This window comes from Otolemur garnettii, unplaced genomic scaffold (assembly GCF_000181295.1).
Source record: "Otolemur garnettii isolate 467f Iridium unplaced genomic scaffold, OtoGar3 scaffold00077, whole genome shotgun sequence".
Lineage (NCBI taxonomy): Eukaryota > Metazoa > Chordata > Mammalia > Primates > Galagidae > Otolemur > Otolemur garnettii.
In genome coordinates this window covers 2,439,900-2,454,273 of record NW_003852472.1, presented here as the reverse complement: position 1 = coordinate 2,454,273, position 14,374 = coordinate 2,439,900, and the positions used below count along the sequence as shown (strand labels likewise).

The window sequence follows — 14,374 nt, the reverse complement described above, 5'->3', positions numbered from 1 at the left end:
AGTCCCGTATACTGAGGGTGGTGGGTTCGAACCCAGCCCCAGCCAAACCGCAACAAAAAATTGCCAGGCATTGTGGTGGATGCCTATAGTCCCAGCTACTTGGGAGGCTGAGGCAAGAGAATTGCCTAAGCCCAGGAGTTGGAGGTGGCTATGAGCTGTGATGCCACAGCACTCTACTGAGGGCAATAAAATAAGACTGTCTCAAAAATAAAATAAAATTTTAAAAATAAAATTCAGTAAATAAAAATTAAAGTTATTTTATAACATGGCCTATCTTAAAGGCCATTAAAAATATCCATGGAAATAGGAAAACTAGTCAGGTGTTGTGGCGGGTGCCTGTAGTCCTAGCTACTCAGAAGGCTGAGGCAAGGGAAGAGTTTGAGGTTGCTGTGAGCTGTGATGCTATAGTACTCTACTAGGGCAACTAGTACTCTACTCTGTACTCTACTAGAGACTCTGTCTCAAAAAAAAAAAAGGGAGGGAGCGGCACCTGTGGCTCAGTGCGCAGGGCACCAGCTCCATACACCAAGGGTGGCGGGTTCAAACCCAGTCCCATCCAAACTGCAGCAAGGAAATAGCTGGGCGTTGTGGCAGGTGCCTGTGGTCCCAGCTGCTCGGGAGACTGAGGCAAGAGAATCAGAGTTGGAGGTTGCTGTGAGCAGTGTGACACCATGGTACTCTACCAAGGGTGATAAAGTGAGACTCTATCTCCACAAAAAAAAAGTATTGACTTAATGCAAGGATGTGAAATAATTTGGTAGGCTAGGTGGAGCTGTACAAAGAATGGCTGCTCCTGCCCACATGTGTAGATTGCAGTTTGGCAGACCTGCATCTGTCTCCAAGTTTACGCTTCACCTATGTGACCTTGAGAAAGTCACCTAACTTTCTAGAATATCAGTCTCTTAACCTGTGGGATGGGAATGTGAGAAGATTAAATTAAATGCAATGCTTCTGGATCAATAAATATCACATGCCGAATGGTTGGTGAAAGGTGGTCTTGTTAATAACCTAACAGAGGAAAATACATGATCAACATAAAGTAGAAGAAATAAACTTACAGCATGTAATTGTCCCTTTAAAGAGAAAACTCACAATGATCCCCTTTGTTTTAATTAAAACACCCTAACTTGTTACCTATAAGAATTCATTTTCTTGGTTCAGTGCCTGTAGCTCTGCAGCTAGGGCACCAGCTACATACACAGGAGCTGATGGGTTAGAACCCAGCCCGGGCCTGCCAAACAACGACAACTACAACCAAAAAAAATAGTCGGGCATTGTGGCGGATGCCTGTAGTCCCAGCTACTTGGGAGGATGAGGCAAGAGAATTGCTTAAGCCCAAGAGTTAGAGGTTGCTGTGAGCTGCGACACCACAGCACTCTACCAAGGGCGACATAGTTAGATTCTGTCTCAAAAAAAATTCATTTTCTTAGGCTTGAAGAGCCCTTGGCAGACAACATGAGTGCAAGATTCCTACTCCAACTCTCTGCTACAGTTCTTGCCAACACCAGATTCCAAGGAATCGGATAAGCTGAAAAGAACACTTGCAAATGCTTTACTGAAGCAGAAACCAAGAAAAGCCCATTTTTCCCTTTAAAAAACTAGCTGTTTTTCCTCAATGGCCCAGCATTTTCTCCTTTCCTGCTTGTCATGGTTGTTCACTCTCTCTCCTCTTTCTTTCTTGGGAAAATAAACTTTGCAGTTCTTTCTGTCCTAATCACTGTGTGAGAATTCTTTCTCCAACCCCTGTGCCCCTCCTGACTCCTCTGAACACCTAGGAAGTTTCCATCCTAACATTCAGTGAATGAAATCCTTCTTAAAAGTACAGGTTGTTCGGGTGGCGCCTATGGCTCAGTGAATAGGGTGCTGGCCCCATATACCGAGGGTGGTGGGTTCAAACTGGCCCCAGCCAAACTGCAACAAGAACAACAACAAAAAATAGCCAGGTGTTGTGGCGGGTGCCTGTAGTACCAGCTACTCAGGAGGCTGAGGCAAGAGAATCGAGGTTGCTGTGAGCAGTGTGATGCCACAGCACTCTACTAAGGGCAATAAAGTGAGACTCTGTCTTTACCAAAAAAAAAAAAAATACTCTAGATGGTGGTTTATGGCTGGGCCTACAGTTCTAAACCGCTGAGTTAGGGAGGAAAAGCTGCAGGCTACTTTGAACACCCCCTTGCAGCCCTCCCCACCCACTGCCCATAGCTGAGTCAAAGCCAGTTCCCCTGCAAAGGACAAAAGGGAAGGAAATGAGGCTGCTTCATTTGCTCTCTGACTGGATCTATTTCCTCACCCAAGATTGCTGGTATATCTGTCATCTAGCCTCCTTAGGAATGCTGTCCTCATAGGGTCACTTTAATGGCTGGAGGGCCTGGACTGTCAGGAGAGGCAGGCTCCCTGGAGGCAAGGGAATTGTTTGAGACCACCATTCCCAAGCCTCTTCCACTTACTCTGGGCTGCATGCCTGGGGAGCCTATGGAAGCAGCCTATAGAATGTTCTGAGAACATTCTTTGGCCACACTGATCTAATCCAAATTCTATCAGTCTTCCCAATCCTAGGATATTCCTAAAGAATATCTCCTTTTTGGAGAAAGTGAAATAAGTTCTACAGATTATAGCAATGTCAAGTTCTTAGTTTTTAATTGTACTATCTTTATGCAAGATGTTACTATGGGGGGGGGGCAGAAAAGCCCACAGAACCTCCCTGTTTTTTTCAACCCCTTGTGATATAATTATTCCAAAATCAATTTTGTTAAAAAATCTGCTTTCAACTTACTTTCCACTAGCCAAGCCAATATCATCTCCCTCTCAGATCCTTGCAGCCACTTCTAGTCATCTGTTTGGCTTTGGTCTTTTCACACAGTAGTCCATGTAGAGAATCCCAGACGCAAATTTTGCCCCATTCCAAGCTGTAATTACTAGTCTGTTGAATAGAGTGAGCCAGCAGTGCTCAAGGCCCTTCAGACCCTTCCCACCTTATCTGCCATTTCCTTTTATCATGTTCATGCTCTGCATCTCCCGCAGTGCCTGGACTACCCTTCCCCCTTTCCATCAACAGCTAAAGCTCATTTGAATGTCACCTAATGTTAACACTTTCTCACTGGTTAAATGGAACAATAACCTCCATCCTGTCTCTGTAAAAAAATCCAGTGTGATATTGGCTGGAAAACGCCTTTAATAAACGACTATTAATAAATTCTTCCAAGAGAGGCAGGAGCAAGGCGAGCAGATCACGTCCCCCACAACCACGTTAACAAACCCTCAACAGCGGGCGTGGTGGCTCATGCCTGTAATCCGAGCACTCTGGGAGGCCGAGGCGGATGGATTGCTTGAGCTCATGAGTTCGAGACCAGCCTGAGCAAGAGCGAGACCCCCCGTCTCTACAACTAGCCGGGCGTTGTAGTGGGCGACTGTAGTCCCAGCTACTCCGGAGGCTGAGGCAAGAGAATCACTTAAGCCCAAGAGTTTGAGGTTGCTGTGAACTGTTACGCCAGGGAACCCTACCGAGGGCGGCAGAGTAAGACTCTGTCTCAAGAAAAATACCCCCAAACCCAACAACAACAAAAACCCTCAACGGCCAGGCTCCGCCCCTCGAGAAACTCCAACGGTCAGACCCCGCCCCTCGAGGGTCTCTAACGGCCAGGCCCCGCCCCTCAAAGAGCCCCAACGGCCAGACTCCGCCCCTCCAGAAGCCCTAACGGCCAGGCCCCGCCCCCGATGCGTGCGCGGCACCGCGGAGACGTGCGGGCACTCGCGGCGTTAGTAGCTGAGGTGGCAGCAGTCCCGCCAACATGGAGTTGCCGCAGATGCCGGAGCTGATGGGGTTGTCGCTGTTGCTCGGGCTGCTGGCCCTGATGGCGACGGCGGCAGTAGCGCGGGGGTGGCTGCGCGCTGAGGAAGAGAGGTGCAGCCAGTCCGCCCGTAAGTGGGTCCGGAGCAAGCAGGGGCGACAGGCGGGGACCTCGCACCCGGCCTCCGCGTGGTCTTGGGACCGCGCCTGGTGAGGGCCAGGGCTCTCAGGGCCTCGGTTTCTCCTCTTGTGAAATGAGCGTCGCCTCCAGAGACTTAAGTGCGGCCTCGCTGGCTGTCGCACCCCTTGGGCAGGACTCTTTAGGACCAGGGTCGCGCGCTGCAGCTTTTGCAGTGGCCAACTCCAAGCCGCTTTCCCTCTAATCCCCCCACTGCTGCCGGTGGTTTCGGTGAGAGCGTTGTAGATTCTTAAAAGTGCTTCATGTTCTTGATTTTAGAAAAAGCACTGTCGGACTAGTTCGCAGCATACATCGACGTTTATTGAGTACTTATTACCCTGTGATAAGTACCCCTTTGGAATCTTTTCCTTTAAGGAGTCCAGTAAGGGAGAAATACATCAAAAATGTAAATCCATGGGCCGGGAGTGGTGGCTCACGCCTGTAATCCTTGCACTCTGGGAGGTAGCAAGACCACACTGAGCAACAGCGAGACCCCTCTACTAAAAATAGAAAAACAAGCTGGGCATTGTGGTTACCTATAGTCCCAGCTACTTGGGAAGCTAAGGCAAGAGGATCATTTGAGCCCAAGAGTTTGAGGTTGCTGTGTGCTATGACATCACAGCAGTTTAGCCTGGGAGGTCTCAAAAATAAGAAAAAGTGGCTCAGCGCCTGTAGCCCAGTGGTTACTGCACTAGCCACATACACCAAGGCTGACGGGTTGGAACCCAGCCTGGGCCAGCTAAACAACAATGACAACTGCAATAAAAAATAGCCGAGCATGACTCGTAGCTTAAGGCGCCAGCCACATACACCTAAGGTGGCGGGTTCGAATCCCCAGCCCGGGCCCACCAAACAACAGTGATGGCTGCAACCAAAAAATGGCCAGGCGTTGTGGCGGGCGCCTGTAGTCCCAGCTACTTGGGAGGCTGAGGCAGGAGACTCGCTTGAGCCCAGGAGTTGGAGGTTGCTGTGAGCTGTGATGCCATGGCACTCTACCCAGGGGGATAGCTTGAGGCTCAGTCTCAAAAAAAAAAAAAAATAGCCGGGCGTTATAGCCAGTGCCTGTAGTCCCAGCCACTTGGGAGGCAGAGGCAAGAGAACTGCTTAAGTCTAAGAGTTTGAGGTTGCTGTGAGCTATAATGTGACAGCACTCTACAGAGGGCAACATAGACTGTCTCAAAAAAAATAAGAAAAAGAAAATGTAAATCTGTGGATTATGAACATCTAAAAATGGAAGGGAAAAAACGTAGTATAAGTTTCATAGAAGTCAGCACTAGAAACAGAAAACAAGAGAGGGAGTTATCAGCCCTGCTTTTCTGTGGGAGGGGAGGGTATCAAGGCAATCATTTGAGAGCAGGAAACAGGAGGTGGTGTGGGGTCTTGAAGGAGGGTTGTGTAAGGAGTTTGCCAGGAAGCCAAAGAAGACAGTCCTGCCACTGGCAGTACTCAGGAAGGCAAGGAGTCACTAAACAGCATTTAATATGATGTAAGTGCGAGAGGGGATCTGGTTAGACAAGCTTGGAGAAGTAAGCAGTGGCCAGATTGTGGCCATCTTTCTATGTGGGCCTCAGGAGTTTTTTTTTTTTTTTTTCTCTGCAGGAACTGGGGAAAATCTGCTGCCATCTAATGCATGCCAGCTTGGTCACTAGCCTGATTCTCAAATAAGATATTTTTTGTTGTTGTTATTGTTTTAGAGACAGAGTCTCGCTTTGTCGCCCTTGGTAGAGTGCCATGGCATCACAGCTCACAGCAATCTCCAACCCCTGGGCTTAGGAGATTCTTTTGTCTCAGCCTCCTGAGTAGCGGGGACTACAGGCACCTGCCACAATGCCCAGCTATTTTTTTGTTTGTTTGCAGTTTGGCCAGAGCCAGGTTTGAACCTGCCACCCTTGGTATATGGGGCTGGCCCTGCCCACTGAGCCACAGATATTTTATAAGATATTTTATATATAAGTGGTGTCATCCCTGGCACAGGGCTCACTCAGTACATGTTGACTTCCTCTTATTCTTGAGTTCTGCCTGGAACTCCCTTGAACCTTTAACACTTGGTAGTCACTTTGTATATATTATCTCTTCCAACCCCTCTCAACCTGCTGTGTACCCACCCAGCTGCATCTGTCCAGAGTGTGCCTTTTTCAGTTTGCATTAAGGTGCTCTATGGACTTACCATAAGCAGCCGCCTCAATATCAGTCATTGGTAGAGACAGAATCTAAACCCTGGTCTGATTCCAAATCCTGTTTTTGCCTATATCATACTTTTTCTCTTTTCCTGAGGATAAAAGTCGTATCTAGTTCTCTTGTTGTACTCAATGCCTGACCAATCATAGGTGGCCAGTGTTTATGAGTGAATGAATGACTGACATGCCCTTCCTTATAGGTCAAAAAGCAAATGGATTTCCACTTAGCAAATCATTGGGATCCAAGAAGCAGAAACAGCATCAGCGGATTCGCAAGGAGAAGCCTCAGCAACACAACTTCACGCACCGCCTCCTGGCCGCAGCACTGAAGGTATGTGGTGTGCCCATGCACAATACGCATACATAGAGACTCACCACTCCCAGACTTTTCCTTTGTAGTAGTTTGTGCACATTAGAGACTTCTGCATTTGGTCAACATCAGTGAAGATGCCCTAGCTCATCCCTTTTCATCTCAGCCTATCCTCAGCTTCCTCTTAATCCAGGCAACAGGCCTCCAGGTTTGGCTTCTCCATCGGCCTGAAGGGTCCTGTTCACACTTCCTGTAACCCTTCCCCCAGAGCCACAGTGGAAACATATCTTGCATGGACTTTAGCAGCAACGGCAAGTACCTGGCCACCTGTGCAGATGATCGCACTGTCCGCATCTGGAGCACCAAGGATTTTCTACAGCGGGAGCATCGCAGTATGAGAGCCAATGTGGAGCTGGACCACGCCACCTTGGTGCGCTTCAGCCCTGACTGCAGGTGGGACAGGATGGAGCCTCAGGTTTGCCTGCAGAAGCCCAGCTCCAGACTTATGGCATTCCCATATCTGATTTAGGATAGTGAACAGAGACCCAGGGTTTCCCTTGGGGTAACAGAAAGAGTATCAGGAGTACTGCCTGGAGCTCCCTGGAGGGCTGTGCTGCTACGCATCAAGGAAACAGGAAACAACCTCTTATCCAGGGAGTACCATAGCCTGGTTTCTGGTTAAGTCTTGGAAGCTATATTGGAGCTTCTAAAGGAGCCAAAGCCATTAGAACCCTGCTTTTTTTTGAAACAGAGTCTCAATCTGTCACCCTGTTGTGTCATAGCTCATAGCAACTTCAAATTCCTGGGTTCAACTAATCTTCTTGCCTTAGCCTCCTGAGTAGTTGGGACTACAGGTGCCCACCACAATGCCCAGTTAGTTTTTCTATTTTTAGTAGACATGGGGTCTTGCTCTAGCTTGGGCTGGTCTTGAACTCCTGAGCTCAGGCAATCCACTTGCCTCAGAGTGTTAGGATTACAGGAGTGAGCCACTGTGCCAGGCCAAAAGAATCCTATCTTTTGAGGAGGCTTGCAAGATTTTGAACCAAGGAGTGAAGTTGTAAGGGTATATGGGAAGATCTTGATTTTTCTTAGAACCCAGCACAGGACTTAGAACACATAAGCCTTGGGTAGCGTCTCTGGCTCAGTGAGGAGAACACAAGCCCCATATACTGAGGGTGGCAGGCTCGAAACAGCCCCGGCAAAACTGCAACAAAAAAATAGCCAGGCGCTGTGGCAGGCACCTGTAGTTCCAGCTACTCAGGAGGCTGAGGCAAGAGAATCACCTAAGCCCAAGAGCTGGAGGTTGCTGTGAGCTGTGACACCACTGCATTTTACTGAGGGCAACAAAGTGAGACTCTCTCTCTCTAAAAAAAAAAAAAAAGGCCTTAATGTCCAGATAAAGGAGTGACTTGTTTGCTACCTGTCTCTAGAGCTTTCGTTGTCTGGCTGGCCAGTGGGGAAACCCTTCGTGTCTTCAAAATGACCAAGCGAGAAGATGGGGGTTACACCTTTACAGCCACCCCAGAGGACTTCCCTAAAAAACACAAGGCACCTGTCATCAACATTGGCATTGCTAGCACAGGTAAGCAGCTTTCAGAGGGTAGAGCTTGCCCAAGGCATAAAGAAATAGTCCAGTTATATTTCCTGAATGAGTTGATGGTTCCTGAGATACTTGTTCAGCCTCAGTGTGACAAGGGGGCCTCTGGCCCTAAACAGCCTTGCTCTGTGTTGCTATAGAGTTCCAGAAACCACACCAAGTTCCCGGGGAGGCAAGGAAGAGCTATAGCCCTCGACAAAGTCCTTATCTGTGGCGACCCTTGGACTGGGAGGGAAGCATAGATACTTTGGGCAGCAGAGACCTTCTAAGTATTTCTCTGGAGAGTGGCAATTGGTCAGGCCATTGCTTTCAGCTCACATCACTCCCTACCCCCTCAGGGAAGTTCATTATGACTGTCTCCAGTGACACCACTATCCTCATCTGGAATCTGAAAGGTCAGGTGCTATCTACCATCAACACAAACCAGATGAGCAATACACATGCTGCTATATCCCGTTGCAGCAGGTGAGGAAGGAGGGGGGTTGGCATGTGGGATGGGGAGAGGGGCTTGGTGGCAGACGAAGAACAGAGAGTCAGCTTCACAGAGTGGAAAGAGAGTACATGGTAGAGTCAGGAGCCCTGGATTCAAGTCCCAGCTCTCCTACTTGTAGCAATGGAATTTCATGCATGCCATCCCCAATCTTTAGTTGCTGTTTCTTCATCTGTAGTTTGTTTTTGTTTGTTTTAGAGACTGGAGTCTTACTGTGCTGCCCAGGCTGTGGCTATTCACAGGCATGATCATAGCACACTATAGCCTTGAACTCCTGGGCTCAAAGGATTTTCCTACCTCAGCCTCCAGAGTACCTGGGACTATAGATGCCCACCACCATGCCTGGCTTTTTATTTTTTGCAGTTTTTGGCCAGGGCTGGGTTTGAACCCGCCATGTCTGGCATATGGGGCCAGCGCCCTACTCCTTTGAGCCACAGGTGCTGCCCCATCTATAGTTTTTAAAAGGTGAGGCCAGACATAGTGGCTCACTTCTATAATCCTAGCACTCTGGGAGACCAAGGCAGGTGGATTGCTTCAGCTTAGGAGTTCAAGATCAGCCTGAGCAAGACCAAGACCCTGTCTCTACTAAAAAATTAGAAAAACTAGTCAGGCGTAGTGGTAGGTCCCTGTATCCCAGCTACTCAGGAGGCTGAGGCAGGAGGATCTCTTGAGCCCAAAAGATTGAGGTTGCTGTGAGCTATGATGATGCCACAGCATTCTACCCAGGGTGACAGAGTAAGACTCTTGTCGCAAAGAAAAAAAAAGTTGGGGCCAGGAGTACTACGAATCTTAGAACAAGGCTATCAGGGTAAACTGTGTTCACATATAAGGAATTATTGTTATTATTTGTTTTTATTTTTTTGAGACAGTCTCACTTTGTAGCCCTTGGTAGAGTGCTGTGACATCGCAGCTCAGAGCAACCTCAAACTCTTGGGCTTAAATGATTCTCTTGCCTTAAATGATTCTCTTGCCAAATCATTTTTTGGCAAAATGATTCTCTCCTGAGTAGCTTGGATGACAGGCGCCCAGCTATTTTTAGAGAGGAAGTCTTGCTCTGGCTCAGACTGATCTCGAATGTGTGAGCTCAGGCCATCCACCCCCCTCAGCCTCCCAAGTACTGGGATTACAGGTGTGAGCTACCACGCCTGGCCCAGGAATTTTTAAAGGATCAGTGTTGTTCAGATGTGAGATTATTAACTTTGGCAGGAAAGAGATTTAGGGTGTTTGCAGGAACAGGATGCTCTTAACATTAAGTTTTAAAGGAACTTGGGTTGAATGGCAGGTTTGTGGCCTCATGTGGCTTCACCCCAGATGTGAAGGTTTGGGAAGTCTGCTTTGGGAAGAAGGGGGACTTCCAGGAGGTTGTGCGAGCCTTTGAACTGAAGGGCCACTCTGCAGCTGTCTACTCCTTTGCTTTCTCCAATGACTCCCGGAGGTGAGTGAATCCACTCTGACGTCTTAACAGTGACTCTTGGCCTCTCTTGGCAAGCAGGGTCCTTGTGCTATAGCTCTGAAGTGGCTGGGGTGCCTGACCTTAGCAGAAGTAGACCTGGGTTCTTAGCTGGAGCCCCTTGAGCTGTCCCAATACGCTCCCCCCCAGGGTGAATTAGGGCTTGAACTGTGATTTTTCCATGCTACAGGATGGCCTCTATCTCCAAGGATGGTACATGGAAACTATGGGATATAGATGTGGAATACAAGAAACAGCAGGACCCCTACTTGCTGAGGACAGGCCACTTTGAAGAGGCAGGCACCATGCTGTGCCACCTAGCACTGTCCCCTGATGCCCAGGTCTTAGCCTTGGCTATTGGCAGCAGTATTCATGTCTATAATACCCGGCGAGGTGAGAAGGAGGAATGCTTTGAGCAGGTCCATGGGGAGTATATCACCGACTTGTCCTTTGACATCACTGGCCGGTTTCTGGCCTCCTGTGGCGACCGGGCAGTACGGATCTTCCATAATACCCCTGGCCACCGGGCAGTGGTGGAGGAAATGCAGAGCCACCTGAAGCGAGCCTCCAATGACAGCACCCGCCAGAGGCTGCAGCAGCAGCTAACACAGGCCCAGGAGGCCCTAAAGAGCCTGGGTACCCTGAAGAAATGACTCTGGGAAGGCATGACAGGAGGGATCAGTTACCTGCTCTCCCCATTGCTGCTACCTGTCTTTCCCAGGTACTTCCAGCTGGAAAGGAGTCTCCTTATTTTCTTACTGGTCGCCCCTCTCCTCTTTTTCTCATTGAAACTATTTTTGCCTACTTAGTTCCCTCTCTCTCTTCCTGCTGGTTGTGATTCCTCCTAGACTACTGACTAAGGTGCTTCTTTCTTCCTGGGCCTAAGGGATGAAATCTGCTCACCCAGAACCCAGGAGAGTGGTAGAGAGAAGAGAGAACATGGTTTTTGACCTTGTGGTGACTACCCTGATGCCTTAAAAGTTTATAAATATGGAGGCAAAACCAAGGGAACATCTAGATTACTAAGCAATTTTACAAGGGTGGGTGATTGGAGTATCTTCTAATTATAGAACTGTGGTCTGGGGTCAAGGGAAGGCTAGTTTTAATCTAGTCAAGGCTAACTCCATTAAAAAAGTAAGTAAGAGATTTCATTCTGAGCCTCAGTTTTCTTATTTGTAAAATAAAGAATAATCCTGTGACCTCCTTGTAAAAAGGTGGGAAGCTAAGAGAGTATTAAGTCCCTAGTTTTTGAAGAAAAGCAGGAAAAGATAGTAATATTATCCATTGTCATTAACAACTAGGTAAAAGTAGGAATCAGTGTGGCTTGAAACTAAATTAAAAAGAAATAACATTCCTTGGGAAGGCAAAGTTTTCTGGGACTTGATCATATGTTTTATATGGTTCCACTTTAAGTTTTGTTGAAGAATCATAGATTCCCAGGGTGGGGTTTCTCTTTTCAGGAGGTTTTTCCTTTGTGAGGACACCTTTCTTTCAGTTTGTGAGATAGTTGAGTGCTAACTGTGTGCCCAGCACAGCACTAGGCCTGGAGATAAATATGTATAAGACATGGTTTCTGCCATCAAAGATGGCTGGTGGAAGAGAGAGATCAGACATGTCTGTTAAGTGCTTTTTGTTAGTTATTCATAGCTGCAGTAGACTGTTGTAAAAGTCAAAGCAAGAGAGGACTGAATCAGGACAGAGGCCGTGAGTATGAAGTTGAAGGGATAGATTTGATAAGAGATTAGGTGTTTAGAAGTTTGAATGTTGGAATTTGAGGACTGCATGGATGTAGGAAGTACAAGAAATAAGGAATCTAGGAAGACTTGAGTCTAGGCAGAATTTTTTCATCTGAAAGTCTTATGGGTCTCACTAAAACTGGTACTTCCCCTGGTTATCTCCAGCCTATAAATCAACAAGGCACAACCTTGGAGTTATCCTTCATTACTCCCCTTTCATCACCCGCTCTGTCCCACCCCTGCTGCTGCCATCCACTCATTAGAACATTCTTTTGGTCATGATTCACATTACATTCCTACTCTGCTGCTTTTTGCTGCCATCTTTTCTGTTATCATCCTGGTCCCAGCTACTGTCACCTACTGGACCACTATGGTATCACTTTCTAATTGGTGTCCCTGCTTCTTCTGTTGCCTCATTAAATTACTCTTCTATGTAGCAGAGTGAGTTTTTTGAAAATGTAAACCAGATCACATTATTCCCTAGTTAAAACTCTCCAAAGGCTTCCCATCACACGTGGGATAAAATTCAAAATTATTATATGGCTTGCAAGGTCCTATGTAATATGGCTTCTTCCTTCTTCTGTGACCTTTTTAATGCTATCATAACCACCCCAACATTGCTATACACTGAGTAAGCCATTCTGTTCCCTCTGCTTGGAACCATTTTTCTCTTTTTTGGCAATTTGTCATGTAAGTCATAATCCAGTTCTCGTTTGCAATTACGCTTAAGAGAGATATCTTCCCTGACCACCCAATCTGAAGTAGCCCTTTCCACCAGTCATAATCATATCCATCACATTAGCTTTTTACGTTTATATTACTTAATGCTATTTGGATATTTGTTTGCTTTAGGAGTTTCAGCTTAAACGCTTATGGATGTCAAGTGGGTAATATAGTGTGTGAATTGGACCACAGTCATCTGGGTGTTAGACAATAGGAAATGGTGGGGACTGAAGAGAGCTGGAGGGCTTTTGTCATGGATGTGGAATGGGGATGATTGGTACTTATTATTCAAGGAATCCAGCAGAAATTGCCTGTTTTAGAAAAGCTAGAAGTTGGCAACAATTTTTTTTAACATAAGCACACAGTGGACCAAAGAAAACACTAATATGGGCCAGATGCCATCCCCATCTCTCATTGGCAGCTTCCTTCCCACTGGAATGTGAGCTCCACAAGGGCAGACTCCTTGAATGTCTTACTTGCTCTGTGTTCTAAACACAGTACCTGAGACAGAGTAAGCACTCAATAAATGTTGAACTCAAACCAGGGGCAGTCAACAGAAATTTTGGTATCCTCTCTATGTATCTTTCCCTCACTCCCAGTCTCCACTGTGGTTTCATGTTCCTGTTAACAGACTTCTGACTGATAATGTTCTGTACATGAGTTCTGGTGAATATTTACCTTCTGATTGTCAGAAGAATGAGACTAAAAAGCTTTTTGTTTGCATACCAGTTTTGAGAAGCAGCTCTGGCATTACTCTTACTGTTTATCCAAGAGAGGAAATGACCATAATGTTAAGTTACTAAAAGAAATCTTTGGTTTCAATTTCAATGAATTTATTGAATTGAGACCTGTAGTGAAGAACAGTAGGTCATTTGATCTACCTCTCTGAGTTTGTTTCCTCATCTGTAAAATGGGAATAAATCCTGTTCTGCCTACCTTGCAGTGGTGTATTTCTAAAAAGATGTGTGAAAACACTACAAAAAAGATGAACCAGACCTACAAAAAGGTCATTATACAGACTTCTGAGGACAGACTGCTTCTCTCCCTAATAATGAGGCCATTTCTCTTGTAACCATGGAGAGAGAAGGTATTTGGCTATTAACATAGAGCACAGACCACCGAGTTTTATTTGATTGAAAATCCTTATGTGGGCACCTCATATCCCATGTTACTTGGGTCTAAGTCTTCTGGGAAGATGTTCTTATAGGGAAAAAAAAGTCCTTATTTGTGAAGGCAGCATTAATATTTTATGATTACTCTTTCAAATTCTGTGGGTTTGAAATTTTTCATAATAAAACGTTGGGGAAATATTTGTCTTTTTATCATTTTTATTTTGAATCATTTATACCAAAAGGGGAAATATTTAAAAATGGGCTATTTATCACCATTTTATTGGACATCAAAACTAGGGGAAAGAATATAAAAGTGCAGAGTTAAAGGCTTATTGATGGCATTTTGGTCAATTTTTATCAAAGTAATGAGTACTCATATTTAAAAATTATTTCATGCCAGGTGCAGTGGTTCACACCTATAATCCCAGCACTTTGGGAGGCCAAGGTGGGAGGATCACTTGAGGCCAGGAGTTAAAAACCAATCCGGGCAACATAACAAGATCCTGTCCCTATAGAAAAATTTTGGTGTATTTTGTTTTGGGTTTGTTGGAGTTTTTTGGTTTATTTTTTTGAGACAGACTCTCACTTTGTTGACCTTGGTAGAGTGTTGTGGCGTTATAATTCACAGCAACCTCAGACTCTTGGGCTCAAGTGATCCTTTTGTCCCAGCTACAACAAATGGCTTTTTTTTTTTGAGACAGTCTCAGTTTGTTGCCCTCAGTAGAATGCTGTAGAATCACAGCTCACAGCAACCTCAAACTCTTGGGCTTAAGTGATTCTCTTGCCTCAGCCTCCCAAGTAGCTGGGACTACAGGCG

At 46.3% G+C, this 14,374-nt stretch overlaps 1 protein-coding gene across 1 annotated transcript; it reads left to right on the top strand.

The window, feature by feature from the left end:
* The first annotated feature begins 3,627 nt into the window (after window positions 1-3,627).
* TBL2 (transducin beta like 2) lies at window positions 3,628-12,158 on the top strand. Its single transcript, XM_003794194.3, has 7 exons — window positions 3,628-3,915; window positions 6,340-6,470; window positions 6,718-6,902; window positions 7,880-8,031; window positions 8,385-8,511; window positions 9,819-9,971; window positions 10,177-12,158. The coding sequence occupies exons 1-7, from the start codon at window positions 3,786-3,788 to the stop codon at window positions 10,637-10,639; spliced, it is 1,341 nt and encodes a 446-aa protein (XP_003794242.1). The 5' UTR covers window positions 3,628-3,785; the 3' UTR covers window positions 10,640-12,158.
* Window positions 12,159-14,374: the final 2,216 nt, after the last annotated feature.